Source organism: Hylobates moloch, unplaced genomic scaffold (genome assembly GCF_009828535.3).
Source record: "Hylobates moloch isolate HMO894 unplaced genomic scaffold, HMol_V3 SCAFFOLD_46, whole genome shotgun sequence".
Lineage (NCBI taxonomy): Eukaryota > Metazoa > Chordata > Mammalia > Primates > Hylobatidae > Hylobates > Hylobates moloch.
In genome coordinates this window covers 345,508-366,514 of record NW_026652321.1, presented here as the reverse complement: position 1 = coordinate 366,514, position 21,007 = coordinate 345,508, and the positions used below count along the sequence as shown (strand labels likewise).

Here is a 21,007-nt window from a genome sequence, read left to right as displayed (position 1 = left end):
CCTAAGAGGATAGACAGTTCTGCTTTGTGTGTCTCTGTGCAAGGGCACCATGTCATGTATGTATTTCCATCTCCAACTGCTCTGTGATAAAGTGCTCCCATTACTAATGAGTAAGGCTGTCACACAGAACGAGGAAACGAGACGTTGGGTTGTACAGAATCTCTCCACAGTCCCTCTAAGTGGTCTCCACATTTGGTGACTTACAATGCTATAATTCTAATCACTTATAATACTGATGGGTCTTCAGCAAAGAAAGTCCACACCCAGTGCTGAGACAGAAGATTCCAAATGGCTGTTGACTGGGAAATCATTTATTCCCACAAAGAAACTTAAGATTCCACCAGGATGGCAAATCTGAAAAGTGTTATTCATCTCCAAGGAGAAGACACACAAAGTTAAAATCATTCTGGACCTTCCGACAAGAGCCACTAGCATTGATAATACGATGTTTCTTACCAGGCTAAGTACATGGAAACGGTGTTATCTGTAGCTATGTGAGTGGCACTCACACCTCGTAGATATGTCTGCACATATTTTTATGCATAAATACATATACATCATACAACAAATACATATACAAATACATATGCACTCACACATCATAGCTATGTCTGTACAAATTTTTAGGCATAAATTGGCGTCACACTCTATGTAGTTTTATATCCCATGCTTCTCCTTTAAACTCTATAGCATAATAATTTTCAATGAAACAAGTGGGTTGAGGGGGGAGCGTGGATATCTCATCCACCTTCCTATCCTCCAGTCCCATTAATGTTACAGAAAAACACGAAACACATCAAGACAAAAAGAAAAAGAAATTACATGGAAGCTACCACATCTTGGCAGCTGGAAACAGCAGGTATTACAACTTTAGTACAAAGAATAATGCTTTCTCCCTCCTTACAGACATGTCCATATCCTAAACTCCAGAATTTAAGAAAATGGTATGTTAGATAGCACACGGGATTTGGCAGAATTAAGAATCTTTAATGGTCTAGGTGGATAATGGAGTAGTCACATTGGGTAATCACAAGACGCTTTTGCTGATTTTTTTGTCTGCCATCTAAAGTATCAATAACTTGATAAATATTTCACGTATTTGAAAGGAATGTGCTGTCTCTATGGGCTCACTGTTTGACCTACGTCTGTTCTATCCACTGTATTAATGTCACTATTTATTTCCTCTCTGAATTTCCATTTGGTCTCCATCTGAAAGTGATGTGTTAAATTCCACTAGCACACATGTTTTTCGGTGTATTTCTGAGAGCTTTAGTTCTATGTATTTACTTAGTTTGGAGATGTCAATAACTGCACCTCCTCAGTGTGGAGGGTTCAGGTTAACTTTTATAAAAAATAAAATGGACTGTAGCAGGGAATGAGAGTAATGGGCATCAGCATCACGAGGAGAAACATTAAGTGTTGCAATGACCTTAAGCGCTCTGCATGGCTCAAAGAAGGGCTCAAGGTCAACAGTCAGTGTTGCAATGACTTTAAGAGCTCAGCCTGGCTCAAAGAAGGGCTCAAGATCAAGGGTGGTTTGTGTTGAAGATTGGCAGATGGGCAGACTGAAGATGGGGAAGGGGAGATATTGACTCCACCTGTCTGGGTGAGAATGTTGAACGGGGGCAAAATCAAGAGATAAATGGTAATGAGCTTCCAGTGCCCAAATAATGACTCTCAGGGGTATGTGGTGATCGTTTCGTAAGGTAACATTTGGGAAAACACCAACCCTTAGCATGTGTCTAATACACTTTAGTCAAAGTGGACAAGTCAACATGTCAACTCCATACAACATGTTATCGTGTTTACTATTATTTCAAAGTAACATGCAACAAGAATGATGCTCTTCAAAGCTATCTGTGAAATGAAGCAGTGAGTAGAAATAGCAGCTATGTTCAATAATTTCCACAGATATCCTGTTTTGCTGAGACGCCTCTCTCGCATGAAAGCTAGAGTTCCTGTTTGCATTCAAATTAACCCCTGGCTTGCAGCAATTTCACCAGGACTCACCATTGTTGATCAGGACATGGAGAGGAATCTTCTTCATCTTGAACTTCTGCACAAACTGCCGGATGGACGTCATGGAAGCCAAATCACAGTATAAAAATTCCACTGGAAAAGGACAACAACAAAAAATACCTGGTTATCTTCCAACCTATTTCAGAGATTAAGAAAATTTCTAAACAGGTCAATTTCATCTAGGAAGTAACACTATTTTTCTGCTCTTTTTGAGATGGAGTCTTGCTCTGTTGACCAGGCTGGAGTGCTGTGGCATGATCTCAGCTCACTGCAGCCTCTGCTTCCTGGGTTCCAGTGATTCTCCTGCCTCAGCCTCCCGGGTAACTGGGATTACAGGCACATGCCACCATGCCCAGCTAATTTTTGTATTTTTTTTTTCTTTTTTAGTAGAGACAATGTTTCACCATGTTGGCCAGGCTGGTCTCGAACTCTTGACCTCAGGTGATCCACCCACCTCGGCCTCCCAAAGTGCTGGGATTACAGGCGTGAGCCACTGCGCCCATCCAGGAAGTAACACTGCATTGGACATGTCAGTAGGGTACAATGAGAGATCATACTCTAGGGAGATCAATGAGTCACATCCTTGTATCGTCCCCTTCCCTTGAGTCTGTGTGGGACCGGTCATTCTCCTCCTGACCTTGACGTGAGCTGATGTTTTGTGAGAGTGCCTTGGGGGCCAGAACCTGGGCATGGCCTCTCTAGGAGCTGACAGCAGCCTCTGGCCAAAAGCCACCAAGATACTCAGATCCCCAGATCTACAGCTTCCAGGAATTGGATTCTGCATATAACCATGTGAACTTCGAAGATCCTGAGCTCTAGAGAGGACCTCAGCCCAGACGACACTTTGGTTGTAGCCTAGTGAGACCCAGAGGAGAGAATGCAGTTACACTTGCCCAGATTCCTGACCCATAGCAGCTGTAGGATAGTAAGTATGAGCCCTTCCACGCTGCTGAGTCTGTGGGTTATTTTGTTACACAGCATATGTAACTGATACACAAAATGACTCAGAAGCAAGGACTGCCTTCTTCTGCAGGAGAAAAATATAGAATATAGAATTTTATATAGCAATAAAAGAGGAAGCAATTTACCCATCTCCTGCTACAGATAGTAAGTACGAGCCCTTCCACGCTGCTAAGTCTGTGTTTTGTTACATGGCATATGTAACTAATACACAAAATGACTCAGAAGCAAGGACTGCCTTCTTCTGCAGGAGAAAAATATAGAATTTTATATAATAATAAAAGAGGATGCCATTTATGGATCCCCTGCTACAGATAGTAAGTATGAGCCCTTCCACGCTGCTGAGTCTGGGTTATTTTGTTACACAGCATATGTAACTGATACACAAAATGACTCAGAAGCAAGGACTTCCTCCTTCTGCAGAAGAATAATAAAAGAGGGCATTTTATTTTATATTACATTTATGTTTTTGGAGGCAGCATCTCACTATGCCCCCATGGCTGGTCTCGAACTCCTAAGCTCAAGTGATCCTCCCACGTCAGCCTCCCAAAGTGTTGGATTACAGGCGTGGGCAGCTGTGTCCGGCCAAAGATGACATTTTTAGAGAGTAAATGACTCAGGGACAGCTTTGTAACATCACACAGGTAGAGAGGTAGACTTACGTCTATTGTATCCAGTATATCAATTTCACTATTTCCTCTCTAAATTCCCACTGGGTCTCCATCACTGAAAGTGACGTGTTTGATTGTGTTAAAGCTGTTTTGTTTTTTGTTGTTGTTGTTGTTGTTTGTTTTTTCAGATGGACTGAGGTTTTGGAGGGAGAGGAACTAGAAAGAAAAGCAAATTCACAGGTATATAATTCTGCCTCCAGGTCCGTAGGTTCAAGGACGTTGGGAGAACAATGCAACAACCGAAAGTCAGACAGAACAAAATGCATCAAAACTAGCTATTACTTGCAGCAGAGACAGCAGATCTCTGAGGGAAGAAGCAAGTTCCCTTACATTGAGATGGGAAGGTAATTTCTGGCGGGAGGTGGAAGGTATGGATGATGCTACCAGTGAGCTGTGAAAGGTGACGATGGGGAATGGTGTGAGGTGGAAGGGCAAATCACAGCATGTGTGCAGAGGTTGGAGGCAGGAGTCCTCAGGGAGGGAGCAGAGGCTGGCTCTGGGGTGGCCGAGCAGAGAACAGCCTTGATCCGCAGGGCTGCTGGTGGTCAGTGTCATTCACAGCCTCCTCGCTGGGGAGCCTCGTAGGGGAAAATCATTACTGTACAAGAACTGTTCATATTTTTATGAAGGCCAGATAACTTTCAGAGGATAAGCAGTGTGTGTGTGTGTGTGTGTGTGTGTGTGTGTGTGTGTGTGTGTGTGTGTGTGTGTGTGTGTGTGTGTGTGTGTGTGTGTGTGTGTGTGTGTGTCTGTGTGTGTGTTGGGGGGAGGGGTCTGCCCGTGCCCCCCATGTCTGCACTGATGTGTAAAATGCCAGCAGTCAATTTTATGACATACACACCTTGCTTAATAAGCTCTATGAGCCTCAGTCTCCAAAACTATTACTGCAATGCTCATCATTCCAAAATGAAATGACTCTTCACTCACCATCAGAGAGAGAGAGAAGAGAGGGAAAGTAAGAATGAGAAAGAGAAATAGAAAGAGAGAAGCAGAGGGAGAGGGAAAGAGAGAAAGACAAAAAAGGAGGGGGAGGAAAAGGGGGAGAGAGAAAAAACATACAGAGATAAAGACAAAGAGACACAGTAAGTGAGAGAAACAGAAAGAGAGAGAGGGACGGGAGATAGTAAAAGGGACAAAGAGAGAAAGGCAGACAGACACAAAGAAAGGGGCAGGGGACGATGGCTCATGCCTGTAATCCCAGCACTTTAGGAGGCAAAGGCGGGCAGATCAAGTGAGGTCAGGACTTTGAGACCAGCTTGGCTAACATGGTGAAACCTCGTCTCTACTAAAAATACAAAAATTAGCCAGGTGTGGTAGTGCACACCTGTAATCTCAGCACTTTGGAAGGTGGGCGGAGGTCAGGAGTTAGAGACCAGCCTGGCCAACGTGGTCAAACTCTGTCTCTACTAAAAATACAAAAATTAGGCGAGTGTGGTAGCCCATGCCTGTAATCTCAGCTACTTGGGAGGCTGAGGCAGGAGACTCGCATGAACCTGGGAGGTGGAGGTTGCAGTGAGCCGAGGTTGCGCCACTGCACTCTAGCCTCAGTGACAGAGCAAGACTCCATCTCAAAAAAATAAGAAAGAGACAGAAAGAGGCAAAGAGAGAGACAGAGAGTGACAGAAACTGAGAGACAGAGAGAGATAGAGAAAAGAAGAGAGAGAGAGACAGAGAAAAAGAGAGGGAGAGAGAGAGGGAGAAAGACAAAGACAGCAGACAGAAAAAGAGAATGAAAGGAGAGAAAGTGTGTGTTAGTTTCATATTCCTTATTGTATAAGGAGAAGAAAAGGAAATGGAGAGGATTTGGAGAAATAGGAACATTTTTACACCGTTGGTAGGAGTGTAAATTAGTTCAACCATTGTGGAAGACAGTGTGGCGATTCCTTAAGGATCTAGAACCAGAAATACCATTTGACCCATCAATGTGGTTACTGGGTATATACCAAAGGTTTATAAATCATGCTGCTATAAAGACACATGCACACATATGTTTACTGTGGCACTATTCACAATAGCAAAGACTTGGAACCAACCCAAATGTCCATCAGTGATAGACTGGATAAAGAAAATGTGGCACATATACACCACGGAATACTATGCAGCCATAAGAAAGGATGAGTTCATGTCCTTTGCAGGGACATGGATGAAGCTGGAAACCATCATTCTCAGCAAAGTAACACAGGAACAGAAAACCAGAAAACCAAACGCCGCATGTTCGTACTCATCAGTGGGAGTTCAACAATGAGAACACATGGACCAGGGAGGGGAACATCACACACCAGGGCCTGTCGGGGGTGGGGGGATAGGGGAAGGAGAGCATTAGGACAAATACCTAATGTAGATGACGGGTTGACGGGTGCAGCAAACCACCATGGCACGTGTATACCTACGTAACAAACTTGGACGTTCTGTACATGTATCCAGAACTTATAATAATAATAAAAAAACAAAGAAGAAGAAAAGGAAATGCTATCTGGATTACTTTAACACAGCATAACTTTGTAAAACACGTCATTCTGGATAAAACATCATGGGGCTGTTAGGACACACTGCTGAGTCTGTGTTATTTTGTTACACAGCGTGTGTAACTAATACACAAAATCACTCAGAAGCAAGGACTTCCTTTTTCTGCAGTAGAATAATAAAAGAGGGCTAGTGCTTGCTTGTATTTATTGCTTGTATTTTCCTGCGGTTCCTGCATTTTGCAATACCGAAGCACAAAGCTGCGGCACATTTGTTTTGATTGTTATCGAAGACCATAAATAGTTCCCTTCCTCCCATACGTGGCCCATTCTCTTGACTTTCCTTTTCTGGGATGGACTGTGGGGTTCTCACTGAGAGATGGTCGTGTGCCTCACTTGGGGATCGTAAAGGCAAATGTGTCACCTCCTTCAAGAAGTTTTCCTGAACCCCAAGCCATGCCGGGCATCCCTAGATCTGGCTCCCGTGGTCGCCACGAAAGTCCCCATCATTGCACCTCTTCACTTGCATGACCAGTATGTTTTTAAGCATGTCTCATACGCCTTGGATGCTATGTAACTTTGGAACATACATTTAAATGATGCACCTTTGAGTGTCTGCAGCTGGGCTCTCCGGGCACACCCAGAAAAAAATCAGCGGAAAAGGTAAAGGGAAGATGTATGGGAGCTTGGGCCACATCCTCTGCTGGCGTTCTGCCGCATGCCAGCTTCTGCCCCAGAGGGAGGGGAGAGGAGGGGAGGGGAGGAGAGGGAAAAAGAAAAAAGAAGAAAGGGCCGGGCGCGGTGGCTCACGTTTGTAATCCCAGCACTTTGGGAGGCGGGCGGATCACGAGGTCAGGAGATCGAGACCACAGTGAAACCCCGTCTCTACTAAAAAATACAAAAAATTAGCCGGGCGTGGTGGCGGGCCCCAGGCAGACAGGAATAGGACCCAGGCAGACAGACCCCAGGCAGATAGGAATAGGACCCAGGCAGGCACTGCAAGCCGTGAGCATCATCTTGGGAATATGCAAATATGTTTGTGCTGAATTACTTTCCTTTTTAAAATTATTTATGCATTTATTGAGACAGGGTCTCGTTCTGTCACCCAGGCTGGAGTGCAGAGGTGTGATCTGCAGCCTCCACCTCCCGAATTCAAGCGATTCTCCCTCCTTAGCCTCCCGAGGAGCTGGGACCACAGGTGCGCAGCACCATGCCTGGCTACTTTTTGTAGTTGTTGTAGAGATGGGATTTTGCAATGTTGCCCAAGCTGGACTCAAACTCCTGGGCTCAAGCGATCCACCTGCCTTGGCCTTTCAAAGTGCTGGGATTACCGTCGCGAGCCACCTCGCCTGGCCATTCTTTCCTAAGGTAGTAAGAATGTGGTAGGCTAAATGATGGTATCCTCCACTCCCTCCCTAAAAATCTCCTGGTTCTCATCTCTAGAACCTGTGAAAAGATTACCTTGTATGAAAACAGGGTGTTCAGACATTAAAGGTTTAAAATGAGGAAATTATCCTGTATTAGCCTAAATATAATGACAAAGATTTTTGGTTTTTGTTTGTTAGCTTTTATAGAGACAAGGGTCTCTCTGTGTTGCCAAGGTAGGTCTCCAACTCCTGACCTTGTTATCATACTGCTGCCCTACATGCTGGGATGACAGGTGTGTGGAGCTTATTTTATTTTATTATTATTTTTTTTTTTTGACAAAGTCGTGCTCTGTCACCCAGGCTGGAGTACAGCGGCGCAATCTTGGCTGACTGCAACCTCCACTTCCCGAGTTCAAGTGATTCTCCCTTCCTCAGTCTCCCGAGTAGCTGGGATTACAGGCACCCGCCACCACGCCTGGCTAATTTTTCTACTTTTAGTAAAGACGGAGTTTCACCATGTCAGCCAGCCTGGTCTCAAACTCCTGACCTCAGGTCATCTGCCCACCTCGGCCTCCCAAAGCGCTGGGATGACAGGCGTGAGCCACTATGCCCAGCCTGGGGTTTTTATAAGGAGGAGGAACAGGGATACTTGAGACAGATGAGAGAAGATGATGTGAAGACAGAGGCAGAGACTGGAGTGATGCAGCCACAAGCCCTGGGATGCCTGGAGGCCCCAGGAGCTGGGGGAGGCCAAAAGGATCTTCCCCTAGAGCGTCCGGATGGAGCTCAGCCCTGAGACACTTTGGATTTAAACTCTTGTCCTCCAGACCTGGGAGAGGATATATTTCAATTGTACAAGTTCCCCAGTTTTGGGTGTTTTTTTTTTTAGTTCAATATGATTTTATTCAAAAAATGTGTAAAGCTGAAGGAGGGATCTGGTCTTTTGTTAAAAAAAAAATTTTCACAGTATATATTTGGCCATTTTAGCTCTGTAGTGAACAATAATAGAAAAGGAAGTTTCTGTTCAAGATCCTCACTCCAACACCCTCAGCCAGGTTGCTTGACAAGATGACACATTTCCTGGTCTGAAGCTCACAGCCAATCCTCTCACCCAAGTGGAACACCAATTGTCCTCCAGGCACGCGCGCGCGCGCGCGCACACACACACACACACACACACACACACACACACACACACACACGAGGTCTTATTTTCACTGCTCTACACAGGGCCCTGAGAACCCTTGATTTTAAAGTTGGGAAAAATGGGCCGGGCACAGTGGCTCACGCCTGTAATCCCAGCACTTTGGGAGGCCGAGGTGGGCGGGTCACCTGAGGTTGGGAGTTCGAGACCAGCCTGGCCAACAGGGAGAAACCCTGTCTCTACTAAAAATACAAAATTAGCCAAGCATGGTGGCACATGCCTGTAATCCCAGCTACTAGGGAGGCTAAGGCAGGAGCATCACTTGAACCTGGGAGGTGGAGGTTGTGGTGAGCCGAGATCACGCCATTGCACTCCAGCCTGGGCAACAAGAGTGAAACTCTGTCTCAAAAAAAAAGAAAAAAAAAAGTTGGGAAAAATGTGGAAGGATTCCTTAACTCATTGTCTGCGACAAATCCAACTACCTTTTAACTCTTAACAATTGCAAGTATAAAATACTCGAAATTGACGACATGCTGCATTTAATGGAATGACTCAAATGCTAAACAATTAGGTCGTCACATGCTTGAATATTTTTAAATGTCAGTTAAAACTTATTGGGAGAAGATAAGATGTGCTTTTTGCAGTAACCCTAAGGAACTCACACAGAATAAAAATCTTAACCCTAATGGAGTGTAAATTCACGGTAACAAATGCCTTCTGTCATTGTGATTCTGACAGTGAGACAGTATCATATGAAGATGGGAGATTCACACACCTGCTATGTCTGATGCCCCTTTCAGCACGTAGCATGGTAAATGATGCCCACGCTTCCCATAGCCCACACACCAGAGTCTCCAATGGAGACAGTGATTCTACAATTCTCACTGTTGCTCTTGAGGCTGCCAATAACTCATCCAACTTTTCTTTTATTTGCAACTCAGTGACAGATGGTAAACCCTGAGATAAGAAGATAACCTCATCTGGCCGGGTGTGGTGGCTCATGCCTGTAACCCCAACACTTTGGGAGGCTGAGGTGGGCGGATCACCTGAGGTCAGGAGTTCGAGACCAGCCTGGCCAACATGGTGAAACCCAGTCTCTACTAAAAATACAAAAATTAGCCGGGTGTGGTGGTGCACGCCTGTAATCCCAGATACTCGGTAGGCTGAGGCAGGACAATCGTTTGAACCTGGGAGGTAGAGGTTGCAGTGAGCCAAGATTGCACCATTGCACTCCAGCCTGGGCGACAGAGCAAGACTATGTCTCAAAAAAAAAAAGATAACTTCATCCACAGAAGAATTTCTAACATCTAAAGGGGTTTCCTGAGGGCAAGTCAGAAATACAGATTTCTGAAATTAATGCTGCCCAAGAGATGAAGTCAACTGGAAAGACACAGAGGCATGTGTTGATAAATAGGGGTCAAGAAGAAAAAAAAATTCCTTTTGTTTGGACTTCTGGCAAATCGCCTGGTTTGGAGGAACTGAATTACCCCTTCCTTTCTTCTTTGCAATAGATAGAGAACATTATTATGGAATGAACTGTACCTCCCTAAAAAATCCTTTTGTCTGAGGCTCTGGCAAACCTCCTAGTTGGGAGGAATTGAATAGCGCCTTCATTTTTTCTTTGCAATAGATATAGGATATCGTTATAGACTGAGCCGTTCCCTCCCTCACTCATCATCAGAACCCTTAAACTCCAATGTGACTTTATTTGCAGACACAGCCTATAGGAGCTCATAAGGGTGACGCCGTCATCCAGTAGGACTGGTGTCCTTATAATCAGAGAAACAGACACCAGGTGTGATGGTTAATAGTGAGTGTCAACCTCATTGGATTGAAGGATGCAAAGTATTGGTCCTGGGTGTGTCTGTGAGGGTGCTGCCAAACAAGTTTAACATTTGAGTCAGTGGGCTGGGAAAGGGAGACCCTCCCTTAATCGGGGTGGGCACCATCTCATCAGCTACCAGCACGGCCAGAACAAAAAGCAGGCAAAAGAATGTGAAAAGATTAGACTGGCTTAGCCTCCCATGTTACAGCTTTCTCCCATGCTGGATGCTTCCTGCCCTCAAAAATTGGACTCCAAGTACTTCAGCTTTAGGACTCAGGCTGGCTTCCTTGCTCCTCAGCTTGCAGACAGCTTATCGTAGGACCTTGTGATCGTGTGAGTTAACACTGAATAAACCCCCCTTTATATACAGCTATTTATCCTGTCAGTTCTGTCCCTCTAGAGAACCCTGGCCAATACAGGGTCCATCCCTCACCCCCTACATCTATAACCCTGCTGCCTCAGTTGATAGGAAAGCAGAAAGAGCCCCTTTTTAATGTTTAATTTTATTAAGTATGCAATTTCCCCATGCCCAAACTCATGTTGATTTCAAAAACTGTCCCTTTAAAGCATGTGGACAGGGTGAGAATTCATAGCAGGTGACAAAAGTGTTTTATAAATATCCACGGAAAGAGAAGGTGCCACCATCTGCAGAATGCAGCCAAAATACTCAGAAAATTTGTGTCACTCTAAGTTCTTGTGCTAGTAAGAAATAAAAAAGCAGGCCGGGCATGGTGGCTCACACCTGTAACCCCAGGACTTTGGGAGGCTGAGGCAGGCGGATCACCTGAGTTCAGGAGTTTGAGACCAGCCTGGCCAACATGGCAAAACCCTGTCTCTACTAAAAATATAAAACTGAGCTGGACATGGTGGTGCATGCCTATAATCCCAGCTACTTGGGAGACTGAGGCAGGGGAATCACTTGAACCCGGGAGGCGGAGGTTGCAGTGAGCCGAGACCATGCCACTGCACTCCAGCCTGGAGACAGTGCCAGACTCTGTCTCAAAAAAAAAAGGTGGGTAAATACATGAATCATTAGATATTAGCCTTTCTTTGCTGAGCCTTGCACATTTCCACGAGGTGTCTCTCTGGAAGCAGGTTAGGAGACTACCAGACCCTGTGCAAACACAGATGCAGCTTTGGTCTTATTGCTGCGTGGAGCAGAGATGAGAGTGATGGGCCATGACGTGCCATTCTGCAGCATTCTGCTCTTTGTGTGATCACGGCTGTTGCGCTGCAGGAGCACTCCAGGTCTTTTCACCTAGTTCTTTGTTGTTGTTGTTTTCTGAGATGGAGTTTCACCCTGTAGCTCAGACTGGAGTGCGGTGGTGCTATCTCAGCTCACTGCAACCTCCGCCTCCTGGGTTCCAGCAATTCTCCTGCCTCAGCCTGCTGAGTAGCTGGGACTACAGGCACCCGCCACCACGCTCGGCTGATTTTTGTGTTTTTAGTAGAGACAAGGTTTCACCATGTTGCCCAGGCTGTTCTCAAACTCCAGACCTTGTGATCTGCCCGCCTCGGCCTCCCAATGTGCTGGGACTATAGGTGTGAACCACCTCGCCCGGCCTCATCTAGCTCTTGATGACATACTCAGACCAACCCCTGGGGTCCCGGGTCCCCAGAACAGAGGTGGACATGGCTCCTATATCACAAGAACTGGCGCTTTCTGCAGCACACACCTCAGGTTGAGACACAGTGATTAGGTTTTGTTGTATTGTGGCTGATCTCGGACACTTTAAATACCACAACACCCAAGAGTCAGCCAAACGTGGCAGCCAAAAGTGCTCCTGACCTTGTGATCTGAAATAGATACTTTAACCTTCTCTTGGAAGACATGTTTTAAGATAATGTAACAGCTTCCTCATCATGGAGAATGAAGCCCATCTGTGCCAAGTCACCAGGCCATCAAGGAAAAGGAAATAAGTACTTTCAATACTTTCCTTAGAGAAATACAGACGGGTAGGCAGGTGCAGTGGCTCACACCTGTTATCCCAGCACTTTGGGAGGCCGAGGCGGGTGGATCGCTTGAGTTCAGCAGCTCAAGACCAGCCCAGCCAACATGGTGAAACCCCATCTCTACTAAAAATACAAAAATTAGCCGGGCGTGGGGGCAGGAACCTGAAATCCCAGCTACTTGGATGACTGAGGCAGGAGAATTGCTTAAACCCAGGAGGTGGAGGTTGCAGTGAGCTGAGATCGCACCACTGCACTCCAGCCTGGGCGACAGAGCCAGACTGTCTCAAAATAAATAAATAAATAAAAATAAATAAATAAATAAATAAATAAAGTAATATATTGGATGGTATGATAGTATGCACACTCCTGAATCAGACGGCTGCCACTCTGTGAACTGTTACTGCAAGCTGTCTGTGGTGAGACATGTTCAGAAATTGAAAGTAAATGTTTAGAAACTTAAAAAAAAAAATGACAGTCATTTAAAGCTTTGCTCAATCCAATGACTTAAAAAAGACACACTGAGAGCTTCTAGTTTCCATGTTTCTTAAATGCATTTTTTTAATAATTCATTTTTATTGTATCTACGACAGTTACCAATCTGCTGCAGATTAGGGGAGAGGCAGTTTTGCCATGGAGAGTTTGAAAGCGCTGCTTCTGAGCACAGTGTCATCTGGATAGAAATTCCTGAGGTACTGCTGTAATTTTCTTCAAAAACACTTGTGGGGATGTAAGAAAGAGGAAAACCCATACTACTGCTAATAACTGGAACCAGTGATCAAAGGATGGGTAAAAGCACACGCTGAGCTTCCAAAAACAGCAGTGTGAATGGATTTTTTTAAAAAAAACTAGAGGATGTATTTTTCTTGCTCCTTGAGAAAAAAGGCTTATAGCCACTAGCAACATGAACATCACCATTCTATGGAGATCACTGGTTTGTGAGGCAGTGATATAGTTTGGATCTGTGTCCCCACCCAAATCTCATGTTGAATTGTAATCCCCAGTGTTGGAGGAGTGGCCTAGGCGGAGGTGATTGGATCATGGAGGTGGATTTCTCATGAACCGGTTAGCATCCCTTGGTGCTGTTCTTGTGATAGTGAATGAGTTCTCTCAAGATCTGGTTGTTTAAAAGTGCGCAGCACCTCCCCTCCACTCTTGCTCCTGCTCTGGCCATTAAGACGTGCTAGCTTCCACTTTACCTTCCATCATGATTGTAAGTTTCCTGAGGCCTCCCCAGAAGCGGAAGCTGCTCTGCTCCCTGTACAGCCTGCAGAACCATGAGCCAATTCAACCTCTTTTCTTTATAAATCATCCAGTCTCAGGTACTTCTTTATAGCAATGCAAGAACAGACTAATACAGATGGATGCATGGATGGATGGATGGATGGATGGATGGATGGATGGATGGATGGATGAATTGATGGGAGGGTGGGTGGGGAGATGGATAGATGGATGGATGGATGGATGAATGGATGGATGGATGGATGGATGGATGGGATGGATGGATGGATGGATGGATAAATGGATAAAAGGATGGACGGATGGATGGATGGATGGAGGATGAATTGATAGATGGATAGTGATATGGTTTGGAACTGTGTCCCCATTCAAATCTCATGTTGAATTGGAATCCCCAATGCTGGAGGTGGACCCTTGTAGGAGGAAATTGGGTCACGGGGGTGGATTTCTCAGGAATAGTTTAGCACCATCCCCTGGGTGCTGTTCTTGCAATAGTGAATGAGTTCTTGTGGCATCTGGTTGTTGAAAAGTGTGTAGCATCTCCCCAGCCCACCCCAACTGCATGTCTGTCTCTCCTTCTCTTGCTAGGGCCATGTAATACACCTGCTTTCCTTCACTTCCCACTGTGATTATCCATTTCCTCATGCTTCCCTAGAAGCAGAAGCTGCTCTGCTTCCTGTACAGCCTGCAGAACCATGAGCCAATTAAACCTCTTTTCTTTATAAATTACCCAGTCTCAGTGTACCAATTCCTCAAAGACCTAGAACCAGAACCACCATTTGACCCAGCAATCCCATTACTAGGTATATATCCAAAGGAATATAAATCATTCTATTATAAAGATACATGCACACATATGTTCAATGCAGCACTATTCACAATAGCAAGGATGTGAAATCAACTCAAATGCCCATGAATGATAGACTGGATAAAAAAAAATGGTACATATACACCATGGAATACTGTGCAGCCATAAAAAGGAACGAGATCATGTCCTTTGCAGGGACATGGATGGAGCTAGAAGCCATTATCCTTGGCAAACTAATGCAGGAACAGAAAACCAAACACTGTACCGTCTCACTCCTAAGTGGGCGCTGAACAATGAGACCATATGGATACAGGGAGGGGAACCACACACACTGGGGCATGCTGTGGGCAGGGGTCGGGGAGCGGGAGAGCATCAGGAAAAATAGCTAATGCCTGGTCAGTACAGAAATACAAATCAAAACCACAATGAGATACCATCTCAAGTCTGTTAGAAGGGCGATCATTAAAAAATCAGGATACAACAGATGCTGGAGAGGACGTGGAGAAATAGGAACGCTTTTACACTGTTGGTGAGAGTGTAAATTAGTTCAACCATTGTGGAAGACAGTGTGGCGATTCCTCAAGGTTCTAGAACTAGAAATACCATTTGACCCAGCCATCCCATTACTGCGTATATACCCAAAGGATTATAAATCATTCTACTATAGAGACACATGCACATATGTTTATTGTGGCACTGTTCATAATAGTGAAGACTTGGAACCAACCCAAATGCCCATCAATGATAGACTGGATAAAGAAAATGTGGCACATAGACACCATGGAATACTATGCAGCCATCAAAAAGGATGAGTTCAGGTCCTTTGCAGGGACATGGATGAAGCTGGAAACCATCATTCTCAGCAAACTAACACAGGAACAGAAAACCAAACACCACCACGTTCTCACTCATAAGTGGGAGTTGAGCAATGAGAACACATGGACACAGGGAGGGGAACATCACACACTGGGGCTTGTCAGGGGGTGGGGGGCTGGGGGAGGGATAGCATTAAAAGAAATACCTAATGTAGATGACGGGTTGATGGGTGCAGCAAACCACCATGGCACATGTATACCTATGGAACAAACCTGCACATCCTGCACATGTACCCCAGAACTTAAAGTATGACAATAAAAAAAAAGTAGCTGATTCATGCTGGGCTTAAGTGATGGGTTGACAGGTGCAGCAAACCACCATGGCACATGTTTATCTATGTACAATTCTGCACATGTACCTGGAACTTAAAATTTTTTAAAATTACCCAGTCTCAGGTATTTCTTTAGAGCAGTGTGAGAATGGAGTAATACAGGCAAGCAATGGGCTTTGCTCATTCTTGCAATCAGCATCTGTGCATGCTTGCAATCAGCATCTTTTTTTTTTTTTTTTTTTTTGTTTTGGTTTTTTTTTTTTTGCATCCATTCAGGAGTTTCCTTGCAGCAAGGGTAACATTGGTAGGAAGGGTAAGGGGAACAGGGTATGGCTGGCATCACTAGGGGAAGATGAGCCGATACATCAAGCCCTACAACAGGGGAAGGCAGAATGCTCAGTGGGTGCTAGAACTCGAACTTCACCCCTGACATTCAGAAAAATCTGTTTGGACAAAGAGCAGAGCAGGAATGAAGCCCACTTAATTGCGATCAATTATCTTTTTTTTTTTTTTTTTTTTGAGGCGGAGTCTTGCCCTGTTGCCCAGGCTGGAGTGCAGTGGCGTGATCTTGGCTCACTGCAACCTCCACATGCCAGGTTCAAGCAATTCTCCTGCCTCAGCCTCCCAAGTAGTTGGGAGTACAGGCACGCAACACCACGCCCAGCTAATTTTTGTATTTTTACTAGAGACGAGGTTTTGATGATCAATTACCTTTTTGATGCACTGCTGGATGCTGTTTGCTAGTGTATCGTTGAGCGTTTGTGCGTCTATCTTCATCTGGGATATTGGCCTGTAGTTTTCTATTTTTGTCGTGTCCTTGTCAGATTTTGGTATCACGATGATATGGCTTTCGTAGAATAAGTTAGGGAGGAATCCCTCCTCCTCCATTTTTTAGAATAGTTTTAGTCAGATGGGAACCAGCTCTTCTTTGTAACCTGGTCGAATTCAGCTGTGAATTTGTCAGGTCTGGGGCTTTTTTTTTTTTTTTTTGGTTGATAGGTTTTTGTAAATTACTGATTCAATTTCACAACTCGTTATGAAATGAGCCTGTTCAGGATTTGATTTCTTCCTGATTCAATCTTGGGAGGCATGAGGGAATCAACGCAGGTGTCCATCAATTATGTGTTAGATCAAGACAATGTGGTTGGTGCATATATACCATAGAACAGTATAGAGCCATAAAAAAGAATGAAATCATGTTTTTAGCAGCAACACAGTTGCAGCTGGAGGCCATTATCCTAAGTGAATTAACACAAATGGAAAATTAAATACTGCTTGTTCTCAATTATACATGGGCGCTAAATAATGATAATCAGGCATAAAAATTCGAAGATGGTGCACCTGGGCATTCCAAAAGCAGGGGAGAGAGAGGGGTGTAAAGGCTGAAACTCTACCTATGAGGTATTTTGTTCACCATTTGAGTGACAGGTTCAACAGAAGCCTGAAGCGCAGCATTACACAATGTATCTTACAACAAACCTGCACATGTACCTCATGAAATTTTTTTAAAAAGAAAACAAACAAGGCCGGGGGGGCGGGGGTGAGTGGCTCATGCCTGTAATCCCAGCACTATGGGAGGCCGAGGCGGGCAGACCACAAGGTCAGGAGATCGAGACCATCCTGGCTAACACGGTGCAACCCCGTCTCACCTAAAACTACAAAAAAATTAGCCAGGCGTGGTGGTGGGCACCTGTAGTCCCAGCTACTTGGGAGGGTGAGGCAGGAGAATGGTGTGAACCAGGGAGGCGGAGCTTGCAGTGAGCCGAGATCGTGCCACTGCACTCCAGCCTGGGCGACAGAGCAAGACTCCGTCTCAAAAAAAATAAAAATAAAAAAATAAAAAACAAGGAAAAATAAAAGAGCATGAGGCTTCAAGCCTCACAAAGAACCTATGTAGGAGCTGCGTCCCTTCCCCAGGGCACCCTGAGAGGGACCAGGGAACCGAACACAGGAGGATCTCCGGCAGACTTGAGATATGTTTTTTCATTCCACCTGGAGTACCTTCAAGGATACCTTCATTCTATTTAAATAATTTAGAGAAATGAAAGTTGGAGTGTTTGGGAGTGTTTAATGCACCCCTACGAGCTACGAAATGAGTGTCTGCCACGTAGCTCATGGAATAAGATGGAGTATACCAGTCATCCATGTGGCAAGAAGAGAAAAGAACCAGGAAGTACAGCTTCAGCCAATGAGTGCACTCCCAGTTACTGGTCATGATATAAAACCAAAATGGTGGCCTCGTACTGGAAGACTACACTCAGAGCCTGTGAAAAAGGTGAAGTCTGTATCTTGATGGTAAAGATACAGAGTATTAAAAAGGAGGAATTACAATTGTTAAAACGATTGTTTAACAATTGTTAAAATGTTCACATTTATCAGCCGAACAAGCAAAAACCAAGTAGAAATGGCCCTATTCACACAAGACAGCAATGATTCAAGTCTAAAACGTTAATGGAACAAGGAGGACCATCACCTACGAAGGCATGGTTTGGATCTATGTAACCAACCTTGTAACCCAATAGGGCTAACTCGAAAATCATAAACCAAATGCTGAATTGAGATGAAGCTATAATGTGCCATTTTCACAGCACTTTCTTCAGAATAACACAGTATCCAAGTATTTTTTCAAGAATTCCTAGATAGGCAGGGAGAAATGAACAAAATCAACATTGTGGGGGAGGGAAGAAAGGAGGGAGGGAAGGAGGGATGGAAGGAGGGAGGGAAAGAAGGAGGGAGGGAGGAAGGAAGAATGAATGGAAGGAGGGAAGAAAGGGAGGGAGGGAGAAAGAGAGGGAGAAAGGGAGGAAGAAAGGGAAGGAGGAAAGGATGGGTGGAAAGAGGGAAGGAAATAAAGGAATGAACGGAGGGGAGGGAGGAAGCAAGGGAGGGAGGGAGGAAGGATGAATGGAAGGAAGGAAGGAAGAAAGGAAGGGAGGGAGGAAGGGACGGAGGGCAGGAGGAAGAAAGAGGAGGAAAGGATGGGTGGGAACAGAGAAGGAAGGAAGGAAGGAAGGAAGGAAGGAAGGAAGGAAGGAAGGAAGGAAGGAAGGAAGGAAAGAAAACGAGGTCCCAGAAAATACTGTGAATAATATATTTAATGAAGCTGGAAATGCACAATTCCAAATAGAAAACACTGTACTGTATGAAAAAGGCTTTAAAATGATAGGTTTCTGTTGCTTAGTATCCTGATAATATGTTACATTTGTAAGTAAAATGTGAAAATCTCAAGGAAATAATTTTCTCAGAGATACTAATTATCCCAATTCAATCAGGGAAATTAGGTCTAATCAGACCAATAGCTATAAGAAAAACAGAGTAAAATAATGAAAGAATGGCATGAAGAAAAGGGTAGATGAGTGCAGAGGGTATTTTAGAAAATTCCTCCAGACTCTAAGAACAGGTAAGTGCCCTGATACCGACTGGTTGGACAAAAAGAGTCTGAGGTGATTTGTTTTGTGAAATGTATGTTGTTCTGATAGAAATTCTGAAAAAAACGTAGCAGAAGAAATTTGCTAGGAGGGCAGGAATTGCTTGATGAGTAACATTTATATATACAGATGAAAAAAATCATAAAAATGTAAACTTAAATCTTTCACTGAGACATAGAAAAACAAATGTATTTAACACTCAGAAAACAATTTCCAGAAATGCTGTCCATTCTGAAATATTATTAAAGAGCTTCTAGAATAAATTCGATAAGTGTGTCCATAACCGCTACCTGAAAATCAGACCTTAGTCAAGCTTGTAACCCAACTGAGCTAATTTGAAAATCATCACGGCCAGGTGTGGTGGCTCACCCCTGTAATCGCAGCACTTTGAGAGGCGGAGGTGGGAGGACTGCTTGAGGCCAGTTCAAGACCAGCCTGGGCAACATAGCAAGACCCTACCTCTACAAAAGGAAATAATAAAAAATTATCTGAGTGTGGTGGTGCATGTCTGCAATCCCAGCTACTTGGGAGGCTGAGGTGGCAGGATTGCTTGAGCACAGGAACAAAGGAGGCTGAGGCTGCAGTGAGCTATGATTATGCCGCTGCACCTCTGCACTCCAGCCTAGAAAACAGAGCAAGACCCCGTCTCAAAATAATATAAAATAAAAACCCATCGTTTAGACCAGGAGGCAGCACTTGTGGAGAAGGCATTCAGCTCAGAGCAGCAACAGCTTTCAAGCATCTACCAACAGCCAACACAGCCCCTGAATCAGTCTGCACCTGCCCTGTCCCTACGTATCCTGATAAATTCACGAGTGTCCTAGGAAGCTGGAACCTCCGGGATCCAGGCAGCCAGAGGACACTTCTTCCTGCACCTGTGGGTAGCAAGAGCCGTCCTGCTACACAAAAAAGCCCAGTTCTTGGAGCCAAGAGCTGATACAGCCACATCCAGCAAACTCTTGAGCAGGGATGAAGCTCGTGATGGCCTCTGGCCTCTCTTCATTCAGGAGGGAAGGAACACGGGTGCCTGAATTGCTGGAATTTGCCAAGAAGGCTGGTAGATTGGTTGTCACCCCCTGCCTCTCTCGTTTCTATATATTTCTCAATTTAAAAATAAAGGTGAAATACCAGTATCTCTTAGTCATTATGCAGGTATGGAGCTCCTCTCTGGAGACCTGAAATCCTATTTTCTTTGTATGAGGCAGCTATCCATCTGCCCCTAAGACCTACTGTGAAAGAGGCTGGAGCGAGATTATTCTCTGTGTGCGTGTGTGTGTGTGTGTGTGTAAGAGAGAGAGAGGGAGAGAGAGAGAAAATAAGCAAGAGAAAGAGAGGGAGAAAAAAAGAACAAAAGACAGAGAAAGTGATAGAGAAAGAGAGGGAGAGAATGGGAGAGAAAGACAGACAGAGGGAGGAAAGAGACTGAGAAAGATTGTGACACATAAATAGAAGCACAGAGAGAGAGACTGAAAGAGACAGAGAGTGTGCCAGAGAGACAGAGAGAGAGAGACATACAAATAAAGAGAGAGAAAGAAAGAATAAGAGACAGGCTGGGCGCGGTGGCTCACATCTGTAATCCCAATACTTTGGGAGGCCTAGACAGGTGGATTGCCTGAGGTCAAGAGTTCGAGACCAGCCTGGCCAACATCGTAAAACCCCGTCTCTACTAAAAATATAAAAACTAGCTGAGCGTGGTGGCGGGCACCTGTAATCCCAGCTACTTGGGAGGCTGAGGCAGGAGAATCGCTTGAACCCGGGAGGCGGAGGTTACAGTGAGCCAAGATGGCTCCATTGCACCCCAGACTGAGCGAGAAGAGCAACACTCTATCTCAAAAAAAAAAAAAAAAAGACAGAAGGAGAGAGACACAGAAACTGAGAGACAGAGAGAATAAGCGAGAGACAGAGGGAGAGAAAGAGACAGACAGAGAAAGTGACATAGAGGGACAGAGAGGAATAGAATGAGAGAGAGAGACAGAGGTTGTGACAC

At 44.8% G+C, this 21,007-nt stretch overlaps 1 protein-coding gene across 1 annotated transcript in view; it reads right to left on the bottom strand.

Moving 5' to 3' along the window:
* The window catches only part of DHRSX (dehydrogenase/reductase X-linked), a 104,885-nt gene extending 102,777 nt beyond the window's left edge, over positions 1–2,108 (bottom strand). Inside the window, exon 1 of the mRNA XM_032757956.2 lies at positions 2,011–2,108. Within this exon, the coding sequence (XP_032613847.2) occupies positions 2,011–2,083 (73 nt within the window). The 5' untranslated portion in view covers positions 2,084–2,108. The remainder of the gene's footprint in view (positions 1–2,010) is intronic.
* Positions 2,109–21,007: the final 18,899 nt, after the last annotated feature.